Source organism: Mesoplodon mirus, assembly GCF_964341445.2.
Source record: "Mesoplodon mirus genome assembly, chromosome: 8".
NCBI classification, from domain to species: Eukaryota; Metazoa; Chordata; class Mammalia; order Artiodactyla; family Ziphiidae; genus Mesoplodon; species Mesoplodon mirus.
Genome location: NC_138984.1, coordinates 34,109,198 through 34,136,947, shown reverse-complemented (window position 1 = coordinate 34,136,947; position 27,750 = coordinate 34,109,198). Strand labels below are relative to the sequence as shown.

Here is a 27,750-nt window from a genome sequence, read left to right as displayed (position 1 = left end):
AACATTGGTACGGTTTTTACAAATATTTTGTTTATTTTAATGAAGCTGGTACAGACAACGTCCATTTAAAACCCATATCCCAGGCCAAAAAGTACAAATAAAGTCAAAAAGAGCAGCGTTCTGCTGTATACACTTCTGCATGAATAATTTTAACTGCTAATGAAAATTAGAACTTTTCTGGGATCTTCTGACAAGATTTTTCTTTCATCTTAAAATGCTTTCTCTTCAGTGAAGCCATCTTTGGAGTTAGTCATTATTTTCACCACCTCTGTCACCTTGACTCCAACCTGATATTCCTCTTCTTTTGGTCCAGACCCTCAGATTTTAAAAGTAGCTTCAAGTTAAGGAAAGGTCATTTTTCCACAGTTCAGTTCTCTGAAAAACTTCCATCTCCCACTGAAAGTCATAGTCCAGGAGTGAAGCGATCACATGCTAGAACTTCAGGGCCAATTGGAAAGTCATTATGAACACTCGCATTAGTCAATCTTATTTATCACAAGCCTGTAAATGCACAGTCTTGGAAAAGGCGGCCTCTCTGTGCACACATGTAATTTTTAAAAAGGAGAGGGCGGTATGAATGGGGCTGAGGTTTGATCACCAAAAATCAGCACAATGAAAACAAACAATAATGAATAATGGGCACTAGAATTCAAATTACCAGATGTTCTAAAGAGATGGGGTGCCAGTTTTCAATTCTGTTTTGAACACCACATTACAAAAGAACTATTTTTAAAAATAAAAAAGGATTAAGGGAAAAGAAAAAAATAAAAATATCTAAATTGTTGAACGACCCCCTGTTTGTTCCTGATAAACTTCAATCACATCTTCTTCCTCCATTCCCAACTGTAAGAGAAAAGAAAAGTGTTAGTAGTACAATATAAAAGTACTATTTTTGTTAATTGGCTGCAATTATGTGGCCACTGTTTTAAAGTGCAAAAAGATACAAAAGTAATCCATAGTTATCCTGTTCTAAGGATACTGTTTCCGGGCTTCCCTGGTGGTACAGTGGTTAAGAATCTGCCTGCCAATGCAGGGGACACGGGTTTGAGCCCTGGTCTGGGAAAATCCCACATGCCACAGAGCAACTAAGCCCATGCGCCATGACTACTGAGCCTGTGCTCTAGAGGCCGTGAGCCACAACTACTGAGACCACGCACCACAACTACTGAGCCCACGCGCCACAACTACTGAAGCCCGCACGCCTAGAGCCCATGCTCCGCAACAAGAGAAGCCACTGCAATGAGAAGCCTGTGCACCGCAATGAACCCACTCGCCGCAATTAGAGAAAGCCCGCACACGGCAACGAAGACCGAACGCAGCCATAAATAAATAAATGAATTTATTAAAAAAAAAAAAAAAAGAATACTGTTTCCTTTCATCTAAAGAACAGAGAGGGGGACTTCCCTGGTGGTGCAGTGGTTAAGACTCTGTGCTTCCAATGAAGGGGCATGGGTTCAATCCCTGGTCAGGGAACTAAGATCCCATATGCTGCATGGCGCAGCCAAAACAAAACAAACAAACAACCAAGTTTTTTTTTTTTTTTTGCGGTATGCGGGCCTCTCACTGTTGTGGCCTCTCCCGTTGCAGAGCACAGGCTCTGGACGCGCAGGCCCAGCGGCCATGGCTCACGGGCCCAGCCGCTCAGCGGCATGTGGGATCTTCCCGGACCGGGGCACGAACCCGTGTCCCCTGCATCGGCAGGCGGACTCTCAACCACTGAGCCACCAGGGAAGCCCAAAACAACCAAGTTTTAAAGAACAGAGAGGTATAACTTTTCCTCTGATACTATGTCTATGAAGTCATTCATGTTATTTTGCTGAGCCAACTTCACGTCCCAGTTTATTCACCATATAAAATTTAAGTGTTTCTGAAAAGTACCTTAAGGGAGTTTTAAATCTAATGAAACATGTATATAATAGTTTAAATAATAGTTTGATGGCATATTTTCTAAAACGCATTTTACTTCTAGATGTAATTACCTGATAGAATCTCTTTCAAAAAAACCTGATCTCACTTTGAAATATATGTGGTTTTAGTTAGAAAAATACTGCCTAAGGATTAATTTCTAAGTGGTTTGCTTTGTCATCTACAATTCCTTCTGGCATATAACTATTATTTTCTTTGATAGTAACCACTCAATGTTAAGAAAACTTACTATACTTCTACTCTTATTTGACACCTCCAATTGTATAAGCTAGATTTTTCAGACCAACCCTTCTCAGCTCTTACAGAAAAGGAAAGGAAAAGAAGAAGAAAAAAGACCCTTTAAAATGCCTTATACAGAACATTAAGCAAAGTATAGACAATTAAGTTTTTTTGTTTTTTTTTTTTTTTTTACTGTGCTTTATATGCATTGAAATATTCTGGAATTTTTTTCTAAAAGACATTATTAATAATGGTTGCCTCTGAGAAATGGGAATGCAGAGATATCTAAAGTGTATTTTCCGTTTTATATACTTTGGTAGTTTGGTTTTCTAGTACTTGTATTTATTTTTAACACAAGTATTCTTTATTTAAAAAATAAAGAAGTGCATAAGGGGGCTTGGTGTGGCATAGAAACTCAGGTGTTACACTCAGTGAGGCTTGTAAAGGACTGTAAATCTGTTGATTCTGATGTGCAGACAGGGTTAAGGAGCACTGTAATAGACAGACTGAAAACAAAAACTATCACTGTTTCCAATGAACTATAGTGGATCACAAAAGAAATGAAAAATAACATTTCAAAGTTAAGTTCAAGATCAGTATTTTATAGGTGACAATTTTGTGAATTACAAAATATGAAAATGAAAATATGCTAAGAAATCTAAAAATAAAACATAGACTTAAGTGGATTTAGAATTTTTTAAAAGTGATTAACTGGCTCTAGTATTATGGATATCTTGATTGTGATAGACATATGAATATTAAAATAATTATTAATTAAAGAGGCTATTAACTTTTAATTTTAATTGCACATATAGCCTGGTAAATACTGCAAGGACTAAAATTCCAAACATTACAAGGAACCTTTAAATCAGGAAGGCACCACATGTCCTCAAACTATGGAGAATATGAAGCCATCAGCTTTAAGGAGTACATTAGCAGAGGGACTTCCCTGGTGGCACAGGGGTTAAGAATCTGCCTGCCAATGCAGGGGACATGGGTTCAATCCCTGGTCCGGGAAGATGCCACATGCTGCAGAGCAACTAAGCCCGTGCGCCACAACTACTGCACCTGTGCTCTAGAGCCCGCAAGCCACAACTACTGAGCCTGCATGCCACAACTACTGAAGCCTGCATGCCTAGAGTCCATGCTCCACAACAAAGATGAGCCACCGCAATGAGAAACCCATGCACCGCAACGAAGAGTAGCCCCCGCTCGCCGCAACTAAAGACCGCGTGCAGCAACGAAGACCCAACACAGCCAAAAATAAATAAATTAATTTTTTAAAAAAGTAGTACATTAGCAGAGATGAGTAAACAACAGTACAAAGAGGTCACTCCCTAAATACCTACTCTCTCCCACTGCCCCATTATTATTCTTCTAAGAAGATAAATCTCTTAATGATAGTGAGGGAGGTGTCACTAAAATGTATTAAATATCTTCTGTGTTGCAGAGATTATGCCAAGCTAGGACAGGGAAAATACAACATGAGTTTGGAATATCTTGTGCCAGACAGTAAGGAAGTACTTAAGAAAGTGGGTAGATACTAAACCTACAGGGAAAAGTTTGATGAGAAAAAGGATAGTCACATAGTTTCAAAGTATGTGCCCACAAATTACTCAATTAAAACAGGAAAAATAGTAACTACACAGTAAAGGAAAAAGACAACTGTTAAACTCAATGATAAGGGACTTCAGATACTCCAGATATTATGCCCTGAGAAAGACATATCACCATTTATGTAGTATTCCAGCCAAAAATACATAATCCGAATCTGGTCATGAGGAAACAGAACAGCCCAAATTGAGAGACTTTTTAGAAAATACCTGGTTTGTATTCTTCAAAAATGTAAATGTCATGAAGACAAAGATAGGCTGAAGAACTGTTCCAAATTAAAGATAATTAAAGAGACCCCTGGGCTTCCCTGGTGGCGCAGTGGTTGAGAATCTGCCTGCTAATGCAGGGGGCACGGGTTCGAGCCCTGGTCTGGGAGGATCCCACATGCCGTGGAGCAGCTGGGCCCGTGAGCCAGAACTACTGAGCCTGCGCGTCTGTAGCCTGTGCTCCGCAACAAGAGAGGCCGCAATAGTGAGAGGCCCGCGCACCGCGATGAAGAGTGGCCCCCACTTGCCACAACTAGGGAAAGCCCTCGCACAGAAACGAAGACCCAATACAGCAAAAATAAATAAATAAATAAAATAAAATAAAGAGACCCCTAAATAAAACATGCAGATACTGAACTGGATCCTGTGACGAGGGAGGAAATTTATTATAAAAGGCATAATTGGGACAGATGACAAAATTAGGTTGAAGACTAAAGTTTTCTAACAGTGTTAAGTGTCCTGAATTTTATTAACCGTACTGTGGTTATGTAAAAGAATATACTTATTCTTAAGAAATACACACTAAAATATTTAGTAAATGGCATGGTGTATGCAACCTACTCCCAAGTGGTTTGGATGATATATACATATATACACACACGCATATATTATATATGGGGGGAGGGGAATAATAAAGCATAGGTAGCAAAATGTTAAAAACTGGTGAATCTAAGTGGAAGAGAGTACAGTTTTTGGGACTATTCTTGCAACTTTTCTGTAAATTGAAAATTATTTCAAAATAAAAACTTTCTAAAGAGATGGAGAGGTGTCAAAAAGGAAAGACGCCAAATTGAAGGGGTCCCCACTGGCCAATATCTAAAGAACGGCATTATTCACACAGTTTCAAAGTATCTCCCCACAAATTACTTATTAATTACAAAAGAAAATGATAACTTTACAATGGATTAAAAATCTGGCAGTTACCATCTTAACTACATGACCAAAGTTAATATTACCCATAGCAGGACAAATGGACATCATATAACTCCTGATATGATGCACTCGGAATTTCACAGCTTCACTCTGTGCTACTCCTACCAAAAATGCAAAACTGAATCTAATCATGAGGAAACAACAGACAAACCCAAATTGAAGGACATTCTATAATATAGCTGGCCTGAATTCTTTTTAAAAATGTCAGTGTGATGAAAAACGAAGACTGAGTAACTGTTCCACATTAAAGCTAAGAGACATGATAACTAGTTAGAATGCATATCCTGGATGAGATCCCAGGTCAAGTTAAAAAAAAAAAAAAAAAAGGGAGGGAGCTATAAAGGACCTTACTGAGACAGATGGCAAAATCAGACTATTTTGATTATATATTCAATTACAGTATTGTATCAAGGTTAAATCACTTAAATTAGATAATTTAACTGTGGCTCTTAGGAGAACAATAACACTGAAATATTTAGGGGTAAAGGGCCAATATCAAATGGCCCACCAATAATGATAATCTGTATATACAGAGAGAACAAAAAAGCAGACATAGCACAATGTTAATAACTGGTGCATCTAGGAAAAATGTTATAAAGGAGAATATTATACTAGTCTCATAATTCTGTAAGTTTGAAATGTTTTTAAACCAAAAAACTAATAATAACCATACACTGTTCCCACTATCAGAAATATCAAAAGTGTTATTTTGTATTTGGAGGGGGGAATCTGTATAAATATAAATACACACATTCTCTCTCTCACACGTTATTACTTTCAGATGCCTGGGGGGTGGAGGTGGGGATGGGAATAGAGAGGGTGGAATATATAAACAGAGAAAACAGTCCATACATACAACAAAACAAATAAAGGCACAGAAGCATTAAAAAATGTAAACCAAGATGACAGAGCCAAATATATTAATATACACTAAGCTTCTATATTAAGTTCTCAAAATGGGTCAAAAGTCAAAATTGAACCGTGAAGGTCACCATCATCATGAAAATGTACCAGAAATCTGCCAAATTTGAGGACCATCTGTCCGTCCTCAAAAAGACATAGTATGTGCCTTATGACAATTTCAGTGCTCATTTTCTACTTTCCACCTCTCTTTTTACAGGCACTTTTTGAAGGCAATACAAGGGAAGTTCAACCCAAAAGATTATTTTTCTCTTTGACAAATGATATACCAGTTAAATCAGAGAATATTCAAGAAAAGGACAGATTAATGGTACCAGTGAACCAAATCATTCAATGCAGAATTAAAAATATGCCTTGAATCAGAGAAGAAATTATACTCACTTCTTTTGGAGTGTGATTATCAGCAATTCTCTGACCTTCAAAGAGAAACCTGAGTGAATTCATGGGAACTCCCTAAAAAGGTAGAAAACATACAAATATACAAATCTTAGAAGAGATAACAGGTACTTTGATGCACAAAAAGCAAGTATGAAAGCTTCACCAGAATATGTAGAACATAATAAAACTAGAGAGCTAATTCTATCATAATTATCATTTACTGAGTACCAACTATTTGCTAGGCACTCCCTGTACCAAGTATTTTATAAACATAATCATAAATTTTCATCACAACAGCCCTGGAAGGTAGGTATTATCACGTTATCTTCATTTTACAGCTAGGGAATCTAAGGTATGGAGAAGGCACACAAGCTAGCCAAGAACTGAAGGCTAAATCTGCTCCTAAGCCTGTGCATTCTTAACCACTATTCTATATAGTTTCCTCTCAAATCTGTAGGCTAACATAAAGATAAAGTCAGATATTGGATGAGCAGCCTCACTAGCTTCCAACTGTACAAGCAAAATTGGTTTTTAAACAGATTAAGTCATAGAAATTCAGTAAAGCACAGTAGCAAGCCAGATAAACTACAGTAAACCTGTGATGCCATTTACAGCACTATAAATATCACAAAAGGTATTAAAATATATTTTTCTAATCACTTATTCCACAAAAATAGCTAAAAGAGAATAGGTGGCTCATTTAAAGAGAAATAACTTCACTAATAAGTACAAATCAATAATCATTTAGTCCAAAAGTATTAGAAAGTTCTGCTCAATAACTAATGTGTTAAGATTTTCACTGTTTAAATACAATACTATCCCAAAAACATCCAAAAAAATTCAAACTATCTTCCAATATGTACTATACTTAAATATATGAGACCTTGCAAACTTACCCTGTATTTGGTTTTAAACTATTTTTTGTGTTTTTGGCCACGCTTCCGGGATCTTAGTTCCCCGACCAGGGATTGAACCTGGGAGCAGTGAAAGAGCCAAGTCGTAACCACTGGACCGCAGGGAAATACCCTGGTTTTAAATTATTTCCAGGGTTGGAACTTCCCTGGTGGTGCAGTGGTTAAGAATCCACCTGCCAATGCAGGGGACACGGGTTCAATCCCTGGTCCAGGAGGATCCCACATGATGTGGAACAACTAAGCCCGTGCACCACAACTACTGAGCCTGCACTCCGGAGCCCACAAGCCACAACTACTGAAGCCTGCAAGCCTAGAGCCTGTGCTCCACAACAAGAGGAGCCACCACAAAGAGAAGCCTGCGCACCGCAATGAAGAGTAGCCCCTGCTCGCCACAACTAGAGAAAGCCCACATGCAGCATCGAAGACCCAAAGCAGCCATACATACATACATACATACATACATACATACATAAATAAATAAATAAAAATTATTTCCAGGGTTATATTAAAAATAAACATGACTGGGCTTCCCTGGTGGCGCAGTGGGACACGGGTTCGTGCCCCGGTCCGGGAAGATCCCACATGCCACGGAGCAGCTAGGCCCGTGAGCCATGGCCACTGAGCCTGCGCGTCCAGAGCCTGTGCTCCGCAACGGGAGCACAACAGTGAGAGGCCCGCTTACCGCAAAAAAATAATAATAATAAAAAAATAAACATGACTGACAAGGGTGGAATATTCTTTGATTTTAATTGCAGGATCTTTCAAAAAAGAAATATCTTATGTTGGAGTCAAAAAAGTTTCTACAGAAACCAGTCTATAAAATCAAAATGGAAAGATGATTCAGTCTCTCTCTATTGGGTAAGTATTCCATACTTCAGATATACTGAGTGTCCCATTCCTTGTATATCAGCAAATATAAGAAAAAAATTATCAAGCCTCTGTGAACTGAGTATAGAAACTTCTAAAGACTGTAGACTCTGAAGCATAAAAAAGAAAGCTAGAAATTATACTAACTTGATGTTATATTATCTCCCCAAACCTAGTACCTTCAATTCTGGATCAGTTTAGTTTTCACTTTTGCACTGTTTTTTCTCAATAATCAACTCCCTCATTTACAGATGAGGTAAAAAGACCATATAATTTTCTTCAGAGTTGTTGTCAACAGTAGTTGACAATGTATCCAAGTACCTACTAGTATATTGCACTTCATACATGTTCGTTTCCAGTTTTAGCTCCCATCATATAACAAATGTGAGCTAGTTGAGCCTCAATTAAAAGACTTTACTGAGCATAACAATTAATATCAAAAACAGAAACAGGGAATTCCCTGGCAGTCCAGTGGTAAGGACTCTGCGCTTTCACTGCCAAGGGCGCGGGTTCGATCCCTGGTTGGAGAACTAGGATCCCACAGTCCATGCAGAGTGGCCAAAAAAAAAAAAAAACAGAAACAAATGTTTATTGTTTTACTTATCTTAACACCTAGATGATCTCTTTCTTCTCGCAAAGTCCTAACCATTAGACCGCCAGAGAAGTCCCAAAGGATTACTTTTGACAAGAAAGAAAAATTAATGATATATAAAGCACTGAATTTAATATTATAACATACAAACCTGTCTTTGACAGTATGATTCTTTGAGTTTCTTGAGATGTGTTGTCATTTTCACTTTGAAGTGAATCTCACTGCTATCCTATGGAGATATGAGGGAAAAAAGTCACTCTCTGTGTAAGCTATTTGCTTTGCTTGAAACAAAATTACTTAATTACACATATACTACAAATAGAAATGTATACCTTGTCTCCTATATTTTCCCACCAAAATATTCTTTTTAGCATTCCTAACAGGTTTATTAAAATACTCTAATCATCCTCAAAGTTGCTATATACCCATTTCAAAATAAATTTAATAAAACGAACATAAAGATAATCTGTTTGGGGTGTTATAATTAGCAGCATAAGTAAAAGTATGTATGTGAAAGAATGCATTCCTTCAGAACTGCATGCCTATTCTGTTTTCAAAATGAAAATGTGAACTGTCACAAACTCCCAAAGGCAACTCAAAACAAAAAGTACCCCCACAACTGAAGTGTGACTGAAGACGGTAAAACCTACAAAGGGGACGTTGACCACAAAATAACGACACTTACTCCTGCCATAACAAGTCACCACACAGAGTCTGGCTTCTCTTGCATGAGTAAAATGAGTCAGTCAAATTGATATACGGGATCACAGATAATTTTTTTCTACCCAGACTGTCAAGTAAACTACCAGGCAACCATCAGAAAAAAATACTGGCACTTGCATACTGTAAAAATTTCAAAGCCAATCCTAATGATTACATATCACATTCAAAAATACATGTTAGTGGAAGTTGCATGTTTTGTTTGTAACTATAATTTTTTAATTATTTATTTGTTTGTTTATTTTTGACTGTATTGGGTCTTTGTTACTGCGTGCAGGCTTCCTCTAGTTGCGGCGAGCGGGAGCTCCTCTTCGTTGCAGTGCACGGGCTTCTCATCGCGGTGGCTTCTCTTTGCTGTGGAGCACCGGCTCTAGGCACATGGGCTCAGTAGTTGTGGCTCGTGGGCTCTAGAGCACAGGCTCAGTAGTTGTGGCGCCCGGGCTTAGTTGCTCTGCAGCATGTGGGATCTTCCTGGACCAGGGCTTGAACCCGTGTCCCCTGGATTGGCAGGCGAATTCTTATCCACTGCACCACCAGGGAAGCCCTGTAACTATAATTATTAAAAAAAAAAAATGGAATTCCCTAGCAGTCCAGTGGTTACGACTCAGCGCTTTCACTGCAGGGGCTGTGGGTTCAACCCCTGGTCAGGGAACTAAGATCCCGTATGCTGTGAGGTGTGGCCAATTTTTTTTTTAATTTATAAATAAATAAATACAAATTCTTGTCCTATGTATAATTTCACAAACAGACAAAATTTCTAGAGCAATACCTCACACCATAAGCTAAAATCAGTTCCAGATGAATTAAAGAGCTAACATTAAAAAAATTTTTTTAATATTTTCTGTTCTTCTTAGGGAGACTTTTTCCCTAATCTTGACACTGGGAAATCCTTATTTTAAAGCAAGATTTTAACTCAGAAACCACTAAAAAAAAAAAAAAAAAGGAGATTGATAAATGTGACTTAATAAAAACATAAACCATCTATACAGTAAGAAGCACCACAAAAGTTAAGAGACCCTGAAGAAAATATTCACAACATATATAACAGACAAGAAAAATCAAGAAAATATAAAGCATTCCTACAAATCAGTAATTGTTAAAAAGGTAATCCATGGCATGGGACAAACATACACAGGCGTACCTCATTTTATTGCACTCTGCTTTATTGCATTTTGCAGATACTGTGTTTTTTTAACAAACTGAAGCTCTGTGACAAACCTGAGTTGAGCAGATCTACTGGCACCATTTTTCCAATAGCATTTGCTCATTTCAGGTCTCTGTGTCACATTTTGGAAATTCTCTAAATATTTCAAACCCTACCCCTGCAAAAAAAAGGCTCACTGAAGGCTCAGATGATGGTTAGCACTTTTCAGCAATAAAGCTTTTTTTTGTGTGTGTGTGTGGTACGCGGGCCTCTCACTGTTGTGGCCTCTCCCGTCGTGGAGCACAGGCTCCGGACGCGCAGGCTCAGCGGCCATGGCTCACGGGCCCAGCCGCTCCGCAGCATGTGGGATCTTCCCGGACCGGGGCACGAACCCGCATTCCCTGCATCGGCAGACGGACTCCCAACCACTGCACCACCAGGGAAGCCCTAAAGCATTTTTTAACTAAGGTATGTACATTGGTTTTTTTAGACAAAATGCTATTGCACACTAAAACTACATTATAGTGTAAACATAACTTTCATATGCACTGGGAAACAAAAAATCCATGTGATTCGCTTTATTGCAGTGGTTTGGAACCAAACCCGCATGTCTCTGAGGTATGCCTGTAAATCAGTGGAATAAAATTGACAGCCCAGAACCCATATATATCTATGGTCAATTGATTTTGACAAAGATGTCAAGCAATTCAATGCGAAAAGGACAGACTTTTCAATCAATGGTCTGGGACAAATAGATAGCCACATGCAAAAGAAAGAAGTTAGACTCTCCTTCAAACTCATATAAAAATCATTCATAAAGTACTCAAAATGATCAAAAACTTAATGTAGGGCTTCCCTGGTGGCGCAGTGGTTGAGAGTCCGCCTGCCGATGCAGGGGGCGTGGGTTCGTGCCCTGGTCCGGGAGGGTCCCGCGTGCCGTGGAGCAGCTGGGCCCGTGGGCCATGGCCGCTGGGCCTGCGCGTCCGGAGCCTGTGCTCCGCAGCGAGAGAGGCCGAAGCGGTGAGAGGGCCGCGTACCACAAAAAAAAAAAAAAAAAAAAAAAACTTAATGTAAGAGCTAAAACCATAAAAACCTTAGAAGACTCTATAGGTATAAATTTTTGCAACCCTGGATGGGGTAATAGTTCCTTAGATATGACACTAAAATCATAGCTACAAAAGAAAAAATAAATTCAATTCATCGAAATTAAAAACTGTTTCTGCAAAGGACATAACCCAGAAAGTGAAAAAGACAACCCAAAGATGGGAGAAAACATGTGCAAACCATCTATCTGATAAGGATCTAATATCTTAAATATATATGACGAGTTATTATAACTCAAAAATAAAGACAAGTAATCCAATCTAAAAATGGACAAAAGATCGGAATAGACATTTCTCCAAAGAAGATGTACAAATGGGCAATAAGAACAGGAAAAGATACTCATCATTAACCATCAGGGAAATGCAAATCAAAAACACAAGATACCACTTTACACTCACTAGGATGACTATAAAAAAAAGACAACAGCAAGTATTAACTAGAATGTAAAATAACAAACCTTCATACATTGTCGGTGGGAATGTAAAATGGTGCGGCCACCACTGAAAACAGTTTGGAGGCTCCTCAAAAAGTTTTAAAAAGTTACTACTATATTAGACCCAACAACTCCACTCCTAGATATATAGAGAACTGAAAACATATCCACACAAAACTTACAATGAATGTTAATAGCAATATTATTCATAATAGCCAAAATACGAAAACAACCCAAATGTCCATTAACTGATGAATGGATAACAAACTCGGTATATCGTACAGTGAAATGTTATTCAGCCATAAAAAGGAGTGGAATACTGAAACATGCTACAATTTGAATGAACCTTGAAAATATTATACTAAAGAAAAGAAGCCAGACACAAAAAGGTCACAAATCATGTAATTCCATTTACATGAAATGTCCAAAATAGGCAAATCCATAAACGCAGAAAGTAAAGTAAATTAGCGGTTACTAGAGGCTGGGGGGAAAGGAAGATGGGGAGTTACTGCTATTGAATACATCGTGTCTTTTTTGGGGTGATGAAAATGTTCTGGAATCAAATAATGGTAATGGTTGTACAGCCTTGTGAATATACTAAAGCACCTAAATTATACATTTTAAATGATGAATTTATGGTATCTGAATTATATCTTAATAAAAATTTTCAAAATAAGATGATCACAGAAAATAGGAAAAGGATATGAACACACAATTAATATAAACTTAACAGACAAAAAAATTATACCTCATTGATAATCAGAGAAATGCAAAATAAAATGTCTAGCTATTACACTGGCCCAAAACTGAAAGACTGGTAATATCCCATGTTTCAGAGAATGTGGGGAAATGGTACTCTCATACTTCCATGATGAGTGTCTACTAGTTCTTTCTTTTGTCCCTTAAAAAAAAAAACAACTAGGAAGATGCATTCCTCCAATAATTTTCAGCTAACCTTAATTATCTGTTAACATCTCAAAAAGAGTCAATAAGATACAGGCCAGAGTCTGTAGAAATAAGGTGCCCAGAAAGAGAAAGGGGTCAAGAAAAGGCCTGAGAGGCCCTTTGGTTTAAGGGCCCTAGCATTATCACTCAAGAGTAGTCGCTACATTTGCCACCGAAGCACGCTAACCAAGAAAAAAGTTTTATTAGAAGAAATAAGGTGATCTAAATCTGCCTAGCAGAGCAATTAAGAAAACAGTATCACCCTCTTCTGCCTCCAACAGAGGCATATGTAGTAAATGAATCGCCATTTTTAAATAACTTGCCTTAGTTAAATCATTTTCTCTGTGTGTCAGAAATCATTCACACGTTCCAGGGTCAAAGGAGAAAAATAATGAAACTCACCTGTCCAATGACTTTGAGTTTAATATATTCTCCTTCCTTCTTATCCCCCAAGTCCTCAGTTGAAGGTTTTGCCTCCTGAAAGAAAAGTACATATAAAGATAAAAGTTCCTATATGCTATTTTAATTATTCACCCATTACTTTGACTTAAGGTACGAAATTTGCACCTGAAAATAGAGCGAGCATTTCTGTGCTCTGCCAGCCAATTAAGCAAAAAAGGTCCTAAGTCAATTAGTCTCTCAAACACCAGTTCTAAAGATCACCAAAAATCAAGAAAGAAGTCTCTTTTACCATAATAATCCTATAGTAATGGTTCTAAAACTTCACTGAGCATCAGACTCCCCTGCAGTACTTGTTACCAGACTGCTGGGCCTCACACCCTGTTTTCTGTTCAGTGGGCCTGGGGTAGGGCTGTAAGACCCATTTCTAACTGAGTACCAGGCGGTGCTATTGCTGCTACACAAAGGAACAACCTGGAAACTGTTATCCTCAGTCAACTCCTATGAGTCCTCGGAAGCTCTTCTCCATGAATCCTTAACCAAACATGTTGAATCCAAGATTATTTTCTCACAACCTACTGGGAGAAGTTAACTACTCCAATTACAAAACGGTACTAAGAAACATAAATTAATCATATTAACATAAGCAAAGTCTACTTAGAAAGGAAAATCAAATAGCAAAGTATTGGCCTAACGTAGTCTTGAGTCAAAACAAATCAGTTTTATATCAGCTATTATTTTAGACTATCTGAAGCAGTATATCCCATTTTAAAAGATTAGGCTTGGCTGAAAAAAAAAATTAGGAGACTTAAACTGGAATAAGAAAAAAGCCCAAACAGAGCAAGTAGTAAAAGGAAAGAGGAGACAAAATTGGAAGACAGAAGAGTATAATCCTCTTATAAATTATATCAGAAATAAGATAATTTCAAATGAAGGCATACTGAAAAGAAAATGAAGTTAGAATAAACTAGTTAAAACAACTTTGCCATGAAGTATTTAAGAAAAGTAAGCCATTTTTAGTAAAGGCGTAGCTTGGTAAATTTCAGTCAATGGTGTGATAAAAGTGCCTTTGCCGGGACTTCCCTGGTGGCGCAGTGGTTAAGAATTTGCTTGCCAACACAGGGGACACGGGTTTCATTCTTGGTCCGGGAATATCCCACATGCCACAGAGCAACTAAGCCCCTGCGCCACAACTACTGAGCCTGCACTCTAGAGCCCGTGAGCCACAACTACTGAAGCCCATGCACCTAGAGCCCATGCTCCGCAACAAGAGAAGCCACCGCAATGAAAAGCCCGCGCACCACAACGAAGAGTAGTCCCCGCTCACCGCAACTAGAGAAAGCCCATGCGCAGCAATGAAGACCCAATGCAGCCAAAAATTAATTAATTAATTAAAACAACAACAACAAAAAGTAGCTTTCCCATGCACTTTACCTTAGTTTGGCCACCATATTAGTCACTTATTTAAATATATGCTTTTTTATGATTCACAGCAATTTTGAGCTGTTAATCCATGCTCAATAAGAATATAACTAACTATACTGTATTTCAGAAGTAAAGTAACATTACCTGTTTATCTCATGCCAGTAAGTGAAAACTAACAAACTCTTTAACATTCAAATTTTATTGAATATATTAAACTAGAAGTAGCTTTTAAATTTAAGATACAGGCTAGAGTCATGGGAAATGCTTAGATAAAATAGAACTGACTTCATTAGTGTGAAACCTTGCCTGTTTACCATTCTGCAGTACTTTCAACATTTGCTGACTACCGCATATTATGGCAGCGGGCCAAATTAACCTTCTTTAGTGAGACAGTATTTCACCTGAAAACTAGAAGACTGTCTTCAAACATAGTCTCACAACCACATTTCTAGGAATTTATATTCAGAGTAAACAGTTCCTTCTTCCTTTACATATCTAGAGAGGACAAGGACAGCTTACTCCACGCAGTGAAGGGCAACAAAGAGCAAAGAAGCCCTGAGTCCTCTTTAACTAAGAGAAGGGGCGTTAAGAAGCTTTACAGGAGTTACCACAACGAGAAAAACATCCCCAGGCAACCGGAGCAGCAATACATCAGCATAATGGAAGTGATTTTGCTCCAGTGTTTCCTAGACAGGGTAGCTACAGAGGCTACTCAGAACAAAAAGAGTTCTTCCCCCTTCTCCAATCCATTGTCCACACTGCTTCAGGACTCCTTCTAAAGCACAGCTTCTCTGACTGTAATAACTACCCCTAACAAAAAGGTGCTTTAAGGCCTAGAACCAAACTCCTCAGCGCCTCATTCAGTTCCTCCATTACCAAGCTCAATTCTCATTTTTCTCTCTCCACTTCCTTTACAAACCACGGATTTGGTTAAATTGGACTATTTGCTATTCCCTGAACGTGTCTATAAACATTCTTCCACCTTCAGCCCTTTGCTGTTCTTGTTTCCTTTACCTGTAATACATATCCTCTCTCAACCTCTCTTGAAATCATCTCACAAAAATCCATCCCACACATCACCTGAAGTCCAGTATTTAAAAAAAACTCTTCCAGGAACCACGGCACCCCTCAACCTTCCAACTGGGATTAATATTTTCCTTTAACGCTCCCACTGGCAATTTATTCATATCCTTTATGGCATTTATTCTCAATTTAAAAACACTCCCCCTTTACTGTCTTCTCGAGGAGTCAGCCTCATCTTTTTCTTCAAACTTATGAGAACCCAGTGGACAATTTCAAGTCTCATCTTTAACCAACAGATACTTATGACTTCTTCCTTGAAAACTCTCTACCTTTGGCCTCCAACATTCCATTGTCTCCTCATCTTGACCACTTCCTTAAATGCTGGTGCTCCTCTAGGTTCCATGTCTTTAATCCTCTTTTTCTTCTTCTTTCTGGGTGACCCATAACTCCAACTACCTCTCAAATACTAATGACTCACAACCATCCTCACCAACCTGACAACTTTTCTGAGTTTCACTCATTTTTTCAAGTGCTTGAACATCTATCTCCACTTTGGATGTCCCCATAGGTACCTCAATTTAAGTGTCCAAAACTGAATGCATTATCTCTAACTCCTCTGTTAGCTTTAACTCCTCTTTCTGAAAACCAAAATCAAAAAAAACTACAATTCCTCCTGGATTCCCAATTACAATAAATGGTTACCATACACTCAGCTGCCCACAACAGAAATTTAGTAGTCATCTTTGGCTACTCTTCCTCTCTTAAATCTCACACTTAATCATTCATCATTCTGACAATTATATCTCTTAGTGACTCTCATTCTCCATTCCACTGCCTTAGTTCAGGCACTCACTGTTGCTCATTAGCATGACTGCAATAGCATAACAAATGCCCCAAGTCTAGCTCCCCTCAATTAATTCTTCCCAACTACAACCAGAGCCATTTCTCTAAAATGCAATCTGATCTGCCGAGAATCTTCAGGATTAAGTTCAAACTCCTTAGCCAACATACACTGGTCTTCCGTGGGCTGGTCCCTGCGTAGCAATCCAGCCTTGTTCTCCTACTTCTCCTGCTAATAATATCTTTTGCTCCAGCCACAATGATCTACAATTCCTTAAACATGGCACCCTCTACCTTATCTCCACTATCTCAGTACATATTAATCACCTCTGCTTGGTATGCCCTTTCCTACTCTATTCGCCTTTCAAGACCACTCAAGCATCACTTCCTACGAAATGATTTCCCTCATCACCCTCTTAAATGTTCCCATACTGCTTACTTTAATCTTATTATAACATGTTTGCATATCTGCGTCTCCCACCAGATTGAGTTCCTTATTGGCATGCCTTACTCTTCTCTGTATTTCTGGTCAAGCACAGTGTTTAGTATATATTTTGAAGATACTCAATACGCTTGTTAAATTAACATTTTCTGTGACAGTTTTGTATGTCTTGACTTCCCTTACAAGGGTCCAAGTTTTTCATCTTTATAATCTCTGTAGTGTCAGGCAAATACCAGGCAATTATTTAATGCTGGCTGAATTAAGCTGACAGCACTATTTTCTGTATCATACCACAAAATCTTACTAACGCTTCATACTTCTACTGTACACAATAGTCAATACAAACAAAATCCTTTCAGCGTTTTATATTCACAGTTGGGAATAAGAGATAATTCACTTCAATTTCATAAGAACATGTGAATACTAGGATTTGAAATTTCCAAAAATAAACTGCCACTTTCCCTACTCACTCCATTTTGGTGATCTCTTCCCAACTCTCAAGCACTAGAGCAATGTCATCTACACCCACTTGTTTGATAGCCTCATGCTTGCCTAATGCAGTCATCCAACTTTTCATGTGCTATCTTTTTTTTCTTTTCCTTTGACAAACTAGTCTGGAAAATGAGAAGATCTTGGACAAAAAAGGCCAAAGTTTGTCTCCAGTGATCTTAGTGTCTTTTGTATGCCTACTTTCCTTCTCTCCCCTGTAAAAAAGCAGCCAATACAGAATGGTATGGCACACTAGTCACCAAACAGTGAAAGCATTCAGCACTGGGTGTGGGACAGTAGGTCATCAGAGAAAAGAGAATCCCAGAGAGGGCTGGTTGATTTGGCTGGAAAGGTTACACAGCCCCAGAGCAGAAGAAACTGGTAATGTAAAGAAAAGTAAACGTGTGTACAAGATCAAAGACAGGAACTGGAAACCTCTAAATTCTCTCGTCTGTGTCATCTAGAGATTAAATCATGGTAACTGGAACAGTAAAAGGAATTTATCAGACACCAGGCACTACCAACTCTTCTTTCCAAGATATAAATTAAACAGCTTAGAAATAGAAGATAGCTGGATCTGAAAAGAAGAACTGGACAGGAAAGGACAGAGAACACAACAATCCTCATTTACAAATGTACAGAATTCAACAGAAGGATTTTTTTGTGCCATTTCAAAGTCAAAAGAACAAGAACTTTGCTAAAAATCACTATGGCCATCAGTATGTTGACAATTCAATCACAGGAAAACAGCACCACACTTAACTACCCCCAGTCAGTCACTGACCCTTCCAGTTGTACAAGGATTGTCCATTCTTCTGAAAGAGGGGAGATTCTGGGGAAAACTAAAAATAAAGAATACATTTACTCTTATTTGATGACATTAACAAACCTGTTCAATTTTAAAGGTCGGACAACAGTATCCTGGTTTTGTTAAAAGAAAAAGTCCTTCTCTTTTAGAGATATACATTGAAATATTTGCAGATGAAAAGACACAATGTCTGGGTTGGTTTCAAAATAATGTTATTAAGTGGAGTGGGGTCATGCAAATGAAATACGATAGGCCAAGAGATGGGTATATGCGTTCAATTATATATAAACTTTTTCCATAATAAAACATTTCATTAAAAATACATTCAGGGCTTCCCTGCTGGCACAGTGGTTGAGAGTCCGCCTGCCGATGCAGGGGACACGGGTTCATGCCCCGGTCCGGGAAGATCCCACATGCCGCAGAGCGGCTACGCCCGTGAGCCATGGCCGCTGAGCCTGCCTGTCTGGAGCCTGTGCTCCGCAACGGGTGAGGCCACAGCAGTGACAAGCCCGCGTACCGCAAAAAAAAAAAAAAAAAAAAAAAAATTTGGATGATTCTAATAACTGTATCCATTATTTAAAGATACAGACCCCCAAATTACAATAAAGTCATCTTCCTCATACTTCAATGGATTTACCACAATTCTAAAAATACACACACACATATTTTTTCAGTGCATGCTGCCTATGTTCAAATTTAATGAGACAGTACTAGACATTTGGAATAAAACTGACCAGACTTAGCTCCATAACTTGAAGGTTTAAGTCAAGCTGTCAAGACACTGGGACTTCCGTAAATTTACATTCAACCCTAGAATTGCAGTTAAACACTAAACAAAGGCAACTTCTCAGGAACTAAAAATTATAATTGAAAATCCCACTGGTTGGACTTCCCTGGTGGTGCAGTGGTTAAGAATCTGCCTGCCAATGCAGGGGACTCGGGTTCAATCCCTGGTCTGGGAAGATCCCACATGCCGCAGAGCAACTAAGCCGTGCACCACAACTACTGAGCCTGCACTCTAGAGCCTGTGAGCCACAACTTCTGAGCCTGCGTGCCACAACTACTGAAGCCCGCGCGCCTAGAGCCCATGCTCTGCAACAAGAGAAGCCACCGCAATGAGAAGCCTGCACGCAACGAAGAGTAGCCCCCGCTCGCCACAACTAGAGAAAGCCCACGCACAGCAATGAAGACCCAACACAGCCAAAAATAAATGTTTTAAAGTTAAAAAAAAATATATATATATATATACTTATATTAAAAAAAAAGAAAAGGAAATCCTGCTGGTTATATAAACCCTACTCTCTGCAGCTAGACTACGGACCTATGCAAAGCCTAGAACAAACTGGCTTCACTGTATCCAAAAGTACTAGCAGGCAGATTTAGAGGTATGGCAGACATTGTTAATTACCTATCCAGGATCCATTTCCCCCTCTTCCTTACAAAGGGAAGCCTAAATTTGCCAGCCAAAAAAAACAGAAAGAAAAAAAAAATTCTAATCTTCTCTTATGGCCACATGATGCAGTGCTGGCCAAGCAGATAGAAGGTGACATAATTTTTGCTGGTACATACTTTTTGGCATACTTTTATCCTTTGCTCCATCCCTTTCTCCTGCCTGGAACAAGACACAAAGTAACCTTCCCGGCAAGGAGACAAGCATCAGAGTGAAGACACCTGCTAAGGACAGAGGGGAAAGAAGTATGAAGGCATGGTGGAACTGCCTTACCATCCCTGAACTACTTATGTCCGAATTTCTTGTTTCATTAGAAAAATAAACTGCAAACTTGTTTAACCTACTATATATCAGACTTTCTGTTATTTAGTCCAAAAGCAATCCAAATTGACGTAGGAGGTGCTCTAAATAGGTAGCATTTGGCTTATATTAAAAAACAGCTCTTAGAAAACCAGCTCAGTGTGCATCAAAAACAGAATAGTTAAGTAAATTGTGGTATAGTCATACAATGGAATGCAATGTAGCAATGGGATTTAACAACATACAACTATACACAATAATATAGACAAATCTCCAAACAATGCTGAGCAAAAGAAGCTATACACTGAAATATATACATACTGTATGATTCCACTTATAAAAAGTTATAATGTATAAAAGCAGGCAAAACTAATCTATGTTAGTAGTCAGGACAGTCATTCTTCTTTTTTTTAAAAAATAAATTTACTTATTTTTTTTATTATTATTATTATTTTTGGCTGCGTTGGGTCTTCATTGCTGCGTGCGAGCTTTCTCTAGTTACAGTGAGCGGAGGCTACTCTTCGTTGTGGTGCACGGGCTTCTCACTGCAGTGGCTTCTCTTGTTGCGGAGCACAGGCTCTAGGTGCACAGGCTTCAGTAGTTGTGGAACGTGGGTTCAGTAGCTGTGGCACACATGCTCAGTAGTTGCGGCTCAGGGGCTCTAGAGCACAGGCTCAGTAGTTGTGGCGCATGGGCTTAGTTGCTCTGCAGCATGTGGGATCTTCCTGGACCAGGGCTCGAACCCGTGTCCCCTACATTGGCAGGTGGATTCTTAACCACTGCGCCACCAGGGAAGCCCTGGACAGTCGTTCTTAATCTGGGTGCTGGCTGCATGGATGTGACCAGTTTGTGAAAATTCAGCAAACTGTACATTTATGTACACTTTTTCATATATATATATATTTATCTTCAGTAAAACCTTTAAAAATATCTGACCCTGGCTACTGAGAACAGCAGGTCCAGCAAATAGAACTCCACCCTTTCTTCCTTCAGGTCTTTTCCTTCAGATTCTCAATAGCTCAGTAAAAGCAATCAAATGCAAAAAGAATGGTCAAAATATAAAAGTATAACAAATACAACATATCTTTAAATAAACTTAAGTCGTGTTGCAGGAATTCCAAATTTTAAACCATAAGACTAAGGTACTCAATAATAGGATCTGTGTGGCCTTACCCACATGACTTTTTAAAAGTAGAATATCAGAGAATAATCTACAAAACACACACACACACACACACACACACACACACAATTTTAATACATTCCAAAATGGGATACCAAACATGACTTAGAGAAAATGGGAATTCCCTGGTGGTCCAGTGGTTAGGACTCAGTGCTTTCGCTGCCTGGGCCCAGGTTCAATCCCTGGTCGGGGAACTGAACTAAGATCCCACAAGCAGCACAGGATTATTATTATCCATAGCAATGGATAATATCCCAATGTCCTGGAAGAAGCAAATGATTCAATTTTGGAGATAAAGTTCCTAGGTCTATTGCTAATAGAACTAAAGATGGAGAAGGTATGCAAACACATCGTAAAAGGAAAACTACTGCATGACAACCAAGCCTTCCTCAATAACAAAACATCATGGGAATTGAAAGAGGAGGAGAAAGATACCTGCTGCTTCACGTTTTTGAGGCAACCTTTCAATTCTAGGGCCTAGAATGCTGCCTGGAACATCAATAAATACTTGTTAAATGAATGAATCTGACCACTCATTCCTTTTAAAACTTTCACTAAGTATTCAGTCACTCTGCTAGGCACTTCAGAAAAAAAGGGTGAATAAAGCCTGATTCCTGACCCTGGAAAGCAAACAGTAAAATGGAGAAAGGCACTTAAATAAATGATAACAACACTAAATATATAACCTATAATAGAAACATTCTAACTGGTATGGGGGGCTAATGAGTGTCAATACATATTTGACAACTGCTTTACAGTTTTGAAATCTGAACTACTCCACTAACCCTCATGAGTACTTTTTTTAAAATTAATTTATTTAATTTATTTATTTTTGGCCGCGTTGGTCTTCGTTGCTGTGCGCAGGCTTGCTCTAGTTGCGGCGAGCGGGGGCTACTCTTCGTTGTGGTGCGCGGGCTTCTCTAGGCGCCCGTGCTCCGCAACAAGTAGTTGTAGCACACGGGCTCAGTTGTTGTAGCGTGCAGGCTCTAGAGCGCAGGCTCGTTAGTTGTGGCGCACGGGCTTAGTTGCTCCACAGCATGTGGGATCTTCCCGGACCAGGGCTCAAACCTGTGTCCCCTGCATTGGCAGGTGGATTCTTAACCACTGCGCCACCAGGGAAGCCCCCCTCATGAGTACTCTAACATAATAATCGTACTCAGTTTTTTAAATACTATTAAATAATATTCAGGTAACATTTTATTTGAAATGTTTTATTATAATCAACATTTACTAGCAGCACTTCATAGATCTGTCAGAGAGAAGACAAAATACATCATTCCTCTCCTGGGGCATGGAATGTTTAATGTATGTATCACTAACTAAATGCTCAAGTCATAGCTACAGTATGCAGCTATGTATGTTAATACTTATTCTTAACATACTTATAAGTATGCTAATACTTATTCTATGACATAAATAGTATACGTAATTATGAACTTTAATATACACCTAGTTTATCATATTCTCCTGCTATCTCAAGCTAACAGAAAGATCAGCAAACATCAACAACAGAGAGGTATAAAGAATGCTGCAGGGAATAACGCTATCCTAACAAAAGAAATACAATTAATGTGGTAGATTAAGGATAACTGCAAATTCTTTGTTACTCTTCCTATTATGAAATGGAGTTTAGGGCTTCCCTGGTGGAGCAGTGGTTGAGAGTCTGCCTGCCGATGCAAGGGACATGGGTTCGTGCCCCGGTCCGGGAAGATCCCACATGCTGCGGAGCGGGTGGGCCCGTGAGCCATGGCCGCTGAGCCTGCGCGTCCGGAGCCTGTGCTCCACAAGGGGAGAGGCCACAACAAAGAGAGGCCCGTGTACCGCAAAAAAAAAAAAAAGGAAATGGAGTTTAGATGCCTTTCCCTTGGTGACCATAGTTAATAATACTGTATTGTATATTTGAAAGTTGCTGACAGTAGATCTTAAAAGTTCTTATCACAAGAAAAATTTGTAACTGGGAGATTGGGATTGACAATATATACACTAATATGTATAAATAGATAACTAATAAGAACCTGCTGTATAAAAAATTAAATAAAATTCAAAATCAAACAAAAAAAGAACATTTGTAACCATTGTGGTGATGGATGTTAACTAGACCTATTGTGGTGATCATTTCACAATATATACAAATACTGAATCACTATGTTGTACACCTGAAACTAATATGTTATATGTCACGTATATCTCAATAAAAATAAATGCCTTTCCCCTAATTTGGGCTGGACTTAGTGATTTGCCCGACCAACAGAATGCAGAAGTGGCTTCCAAAGTTAGGTTCTAGGAGGCTTGGGGTTTCCACCCAAGGTTCTCTAGAACACTCTCTTGTGAGCCCTGAGCTGCCGTAAGTCTGAATATCCTGGGGTCCCCATGCTCAAGAGAATACATGATGAGGGCACTCACAGAGGCCTTGAGACTATATGAAGAACCCATCTGTTACAGCCCACAGTCATGTGAGTAATCCCAGCAGAGGCCCCACACATCAAGGAGCAGTGATGAGCCCAACCCACAGAGCCCTGCCCAAATTGCAGATTTATGGGCAAAACAAGACTGTTGCTTTAAGCCATTACATTTTGAAGTAGTCTGTCAGGTACCAACAGATAACCAGAATTACATAATGCTTCAAAATCCTTGGCTAAAGATAAAAGGAGATCATTCAATCAATATCTCTATCTCTCTCCCTCTCTGCCAGCCCTCTCTCTGAGGTGGGGATGGACCGAGTAAAACTACTACAACAGATTCAGTCAGCATTTGAAGCAAATCAGTCATCCAATTATTACAAATTAACAGACCTGAATTGAAGAGATGAAGTCCATGCTGCCTTTCATGATTCTAATATGAAAAAGAAACACTATAAATGTGAATGTAAGGAAGGAGGAAGGAAAAATATTTGTACAAATTACCCTTACCAGTTTGATATTAAACTTCTTGTTCTACATAAGTGCTCAGTTTTGCTGCAACGTGAAATTAGGCTAAAAGTGAGCACCCAATCACGTCTCTATTATTGGTTAAAGGCTAGTCCTTCACCTTTTTTGAGGGATCACGTACCCCTTATGAAAGCTATGGATCCTTTCTCCCTAAAAAAATACACATGCACAAATATAACTTCATACAATTTCCATACAATTTCAGTGGATTTTCAGCCCTTAGGATTCATGATCCTCAGGTTTAGAACCTGTATTAGAGGATTATTCAATAATGGTACACTGGATAATGATGGCATTGTTAGAATTATAAGAAATGATTTCATTCAAATTCCAAAAATAATCATTTTTCATTAGTCAATGGAGAACCCAGCAATTCAAGTCTTGTGTGACTTTAATGTCCACCTATTTTAACTTGAAATTATTACTCAATTCCAATATCTTAGCACAGACAATAACCTTCTGAGAGATGCCTTAGAAAATACATCGTTCTAAAACAACCTGGTTTATATTGTCTTTTGGGGACAGTGGTTCAGTCTCATGCTGCTGATATGGCACAGTAGTAACTTGGGATTCTTACTCTCACTCATAAGCCTCATCAGGGTAAGAGTTCAGCTTCTTATCTCTTTAAATCCTTAGCATCCCAACACTAAAATTATACTGGGTCCCGATTATTATTAACAACGATGTTGGTCAATCAGCCTAGAGCAACAGTGCTCATACTTTATGGTCACAGGACTCTTTTACATTCTTAAAAATTATTTAGAACCCCATAAAGCTTTTGTTAGGTTGGTTATATCTATTGAGGTTTGCAGTATTAGACACTGAAACTGCAAAAGGTTTTATATACATATTAATTCATTTTAAGATAATAAACCCAATATATATTAGCAAATAATGTACTTTTATTAAAAATATTTTTCATGTTGCTATTTATGAAAAAAAACTTTTTTTTTTTGGCTGCGTTTTGTCTTCGTTGCTGCGCATGGGCTTTCTCTAGTTGTGGCGAGCAGGGCTTACTCTTGGTTGCAGTGCACGGGCTTCTCACTGCAGTGGCTTCTCTTGTGGCGGAGATGGGCTCCAGGCACGTGGGCTTCAGTAGTTGTGGCACACAGGCTCAGGAGTTGTGGCTTGTGGGCTCTAGAGCACAGGCTCGGTAGTTGTGGCACACAGGCTAAGTTGCTCCACGGCATGTGGGATCTTCCTAGACCAGGGATTGAACCCATGTCCCCTGCACTGTCAGGCAGATTCTCAACCACTGCACCACCAGGGAAGTCCCGAAAAATATTCTAATAATAGCAATATGAAACACTGGTAAGGATATGATGATACCCTCATTAAATGGTACTGTGTATATAAATCACAATTTCTTGAAAGTAGCAATGAAGCATCAATCTTAAAAAATACATATTTTTCAAAACAAAACTAGTAAGAAAAGTGGCACTGTTTTGCATTTTTGCAAATCTCTTCAGTGTCTGGCTTAACAGCAGCTGGATTTCCACATCTGCTTCTACTGATATATTTCAATCTGTTGTGATATACCAGGTCACGTCAATCTCTAGAAAACTCCACTGAACACTCATGAAAGAATGACAGTGGAAAAGACAATGTCCTAGTATTATTGTGAAAACTGTTTTGGCCTCAAGGACCCCCTGAAAAGAATCTAAACAACCTCTTGCCTAGAGGCACCTGTTAGTGGCCTAGGTGTTTTATTTCTTCCTTCAAGTCTCTTTTAAATGACTGGAATTCAAACTGGAGCAATAAATTCTACAATTTACTGTATAATCCCTTCTGTACACTGCTCTTTTATCAGACTATAGTAAATTTCAACAGGCTTCCTAGCCACTTCTGAGCATCAAAATAAAAGGCTGATGAAATTAAGCATTTACACCTGTTCTTTCCTCCCTGGTAACCAAGTAAACAACTATCTAGGGAGACAGTTATAATGCCATTCCCATACCAATTTAGGAATTAATCTAGACTGTTAGTAAGAATATCCACCCAAAACGAATCTAGATTATGGTTTAACCTTAAAAATATAAATGAACATTTTGCGCAACAGTACAAATCCACAAAAGCCTCACTTGCTCTCACCAAGTGGTACAAAACTGAACTGGGTTAAAAGCCAAGGGAATAAGTGTGTTAAATTTAAAAGTTCAAGTACATTATGGGGTTGAATGAGAAACAGTTTTCTAGATAACTATCACTAAACAAGCAAAAGGTCCAAAAATACTTTAAAAAGTCAAAGTCGTCTGAGCAAACAAAACAAAGTCCAGACAAAAAACCTATAAAGTAAAAAACTAGCCATAAACATGGTTAACTAGAAAAGGAGGAAGAAAAGCTTACCACGTAGAATCGAACACTCCTGATTGAGTGCAAATCCCAAGTAAATTCTTGACATTAACATTCAGATGCAGCACTCTGCTATAACTAGAAGCTTTCTGCAAATGTTCTGCTACTGTTCTACATACACGAAGTTTTCCTATCCTTTTCCTCAAAGGTATCAGTCATCTTCATGTTAACGCCCAGATGAAACGCTTTCTGTTGCTCTAGCAGTTTTGTTCTACTTTGTTTCTTGATTATTCTGAGTTCTCTCTTACAACTGGAGAGCTACTGAACCAATCCCGAGTAAGAAATGGGAAAGTACAAGAAAGAGGCGACAGCTCTGCACACCCACACGGAAAAGGACTCAGAGCAGAGCAGAGCAGAGGCAGCCCGGCCCCAGCTGCAATCCGAACGGAAGGCAGAGCTTTCCAGGCTCCCAGCAACACCAGACAATGTCTCCCTCCCCCCCCGCCCCCACGTCCCCACTCCAAGACTATCTAAAGACTAAGAACCCAAAAGTGGAGTCCACCCGCTTTTCAGGGCCACGGAGGCTCCGGGGCAGGTATTCTCTCCCGTTACATAACTGGGGCCTAGGGCCCTGCTTCTGCAATGGGTCCTCTGAAGAGGCAGGCACACGGGTTCCCCACGGACCCTCTCGGGAAAGTAGAAGCTGAGCTCTGCACCTGGTCGGCCCCGGAGAAAGAAGGGAGACGACTTGAGGCCGCGACCAGAGGCGCTGGGGCACAGGGGGTGATGAGCCAGCCAGGAGAGGGGCAGGGCGGCTCCCGAAGGCCCGCGGTAGGCCCGGGCGTCTCCGGTTCTACTCCACTCCCCTCCCTCGCCAGCCCAGTCCCCACCGGCCGCCCCCTCCCCCATTCCGCGCTCCCCTCCCCCGCGCCTCCATCCCGGGCCCCAGCCGAGTGGCTGGCGGACGTGCAGAGTAAGGCCTCGGCCACCGCCATCGGATGGCTCCCAGGCCAGTACCTGGTCAGACATGGTGACGGTGGTCTCCCCCGGGGTCTCCGCACAGCAGCGGCCTCGGGTAGGCAGTACCTCGCTCCGGGGTTTACAAATCCGTCTCCCTTCCCCACAGCACAACACCGCGGCTGGAGGGACTTCCGGTACGCCTGGCGTCACTTCCGCTACGCGCTAAGAGGACGGGGAAG

At 39.6% G+C, this 27,750-nt stretch overlaps 1 protein-coding gene across 1 annotated transcript; it reads right to left on the bottom strand.

Annotated features, from left to right (window-relative positions):
* Positions 1 to 8: 8 nt before the first annotated feature.
* On the bottom strand, positions 9 to 27,722 carry SUMO1 (small ubiquitin like modifier 1). The gene is made up of 5 exons (XM_082630499.1): positions 27,569 to 27,722; positions 13,379 to 13,453; positions 8,782 to 8,859; positions 6,261 to 6,332; positions 9 to 843 (listed from the first exon to the last, which is right to left on the bottom strand). The coding sequence occupies exons 1-5, from the start codon at positions 27,578 to 27,580 to the stop codon at positions 775 to 777; spliced, it is 306 nt and encodes a 101-aa protein (XP_082486625.1). The 5' UTR covers positions 27,581 to 27,722; the 3' UTR covers positions 9 to 774.
* Between the last annotated feature and the right edge of the window lie 28 nt (positions 27,723 to 27,750).

Excerpts from the sequence above, each read along its gene's own strand:
- SUMO1 (XM_082630499.1), bottom strand. Across the intron at positions 6,333-8,781 it reads AATCATACTGTCAAAGACAG|GGAGTTCCCATGAATTCACT; the intron begins GTTTGTATGTTA and ends CTACCTTTTTAG. Across the intron at positions 844-6,260 it reads ATAATCACACTCCAAAAGAA|TTGGGAATGGAGGAAGAAGA; the intron begins GTGAGTATAATT and ends TTTCTCTTACAG.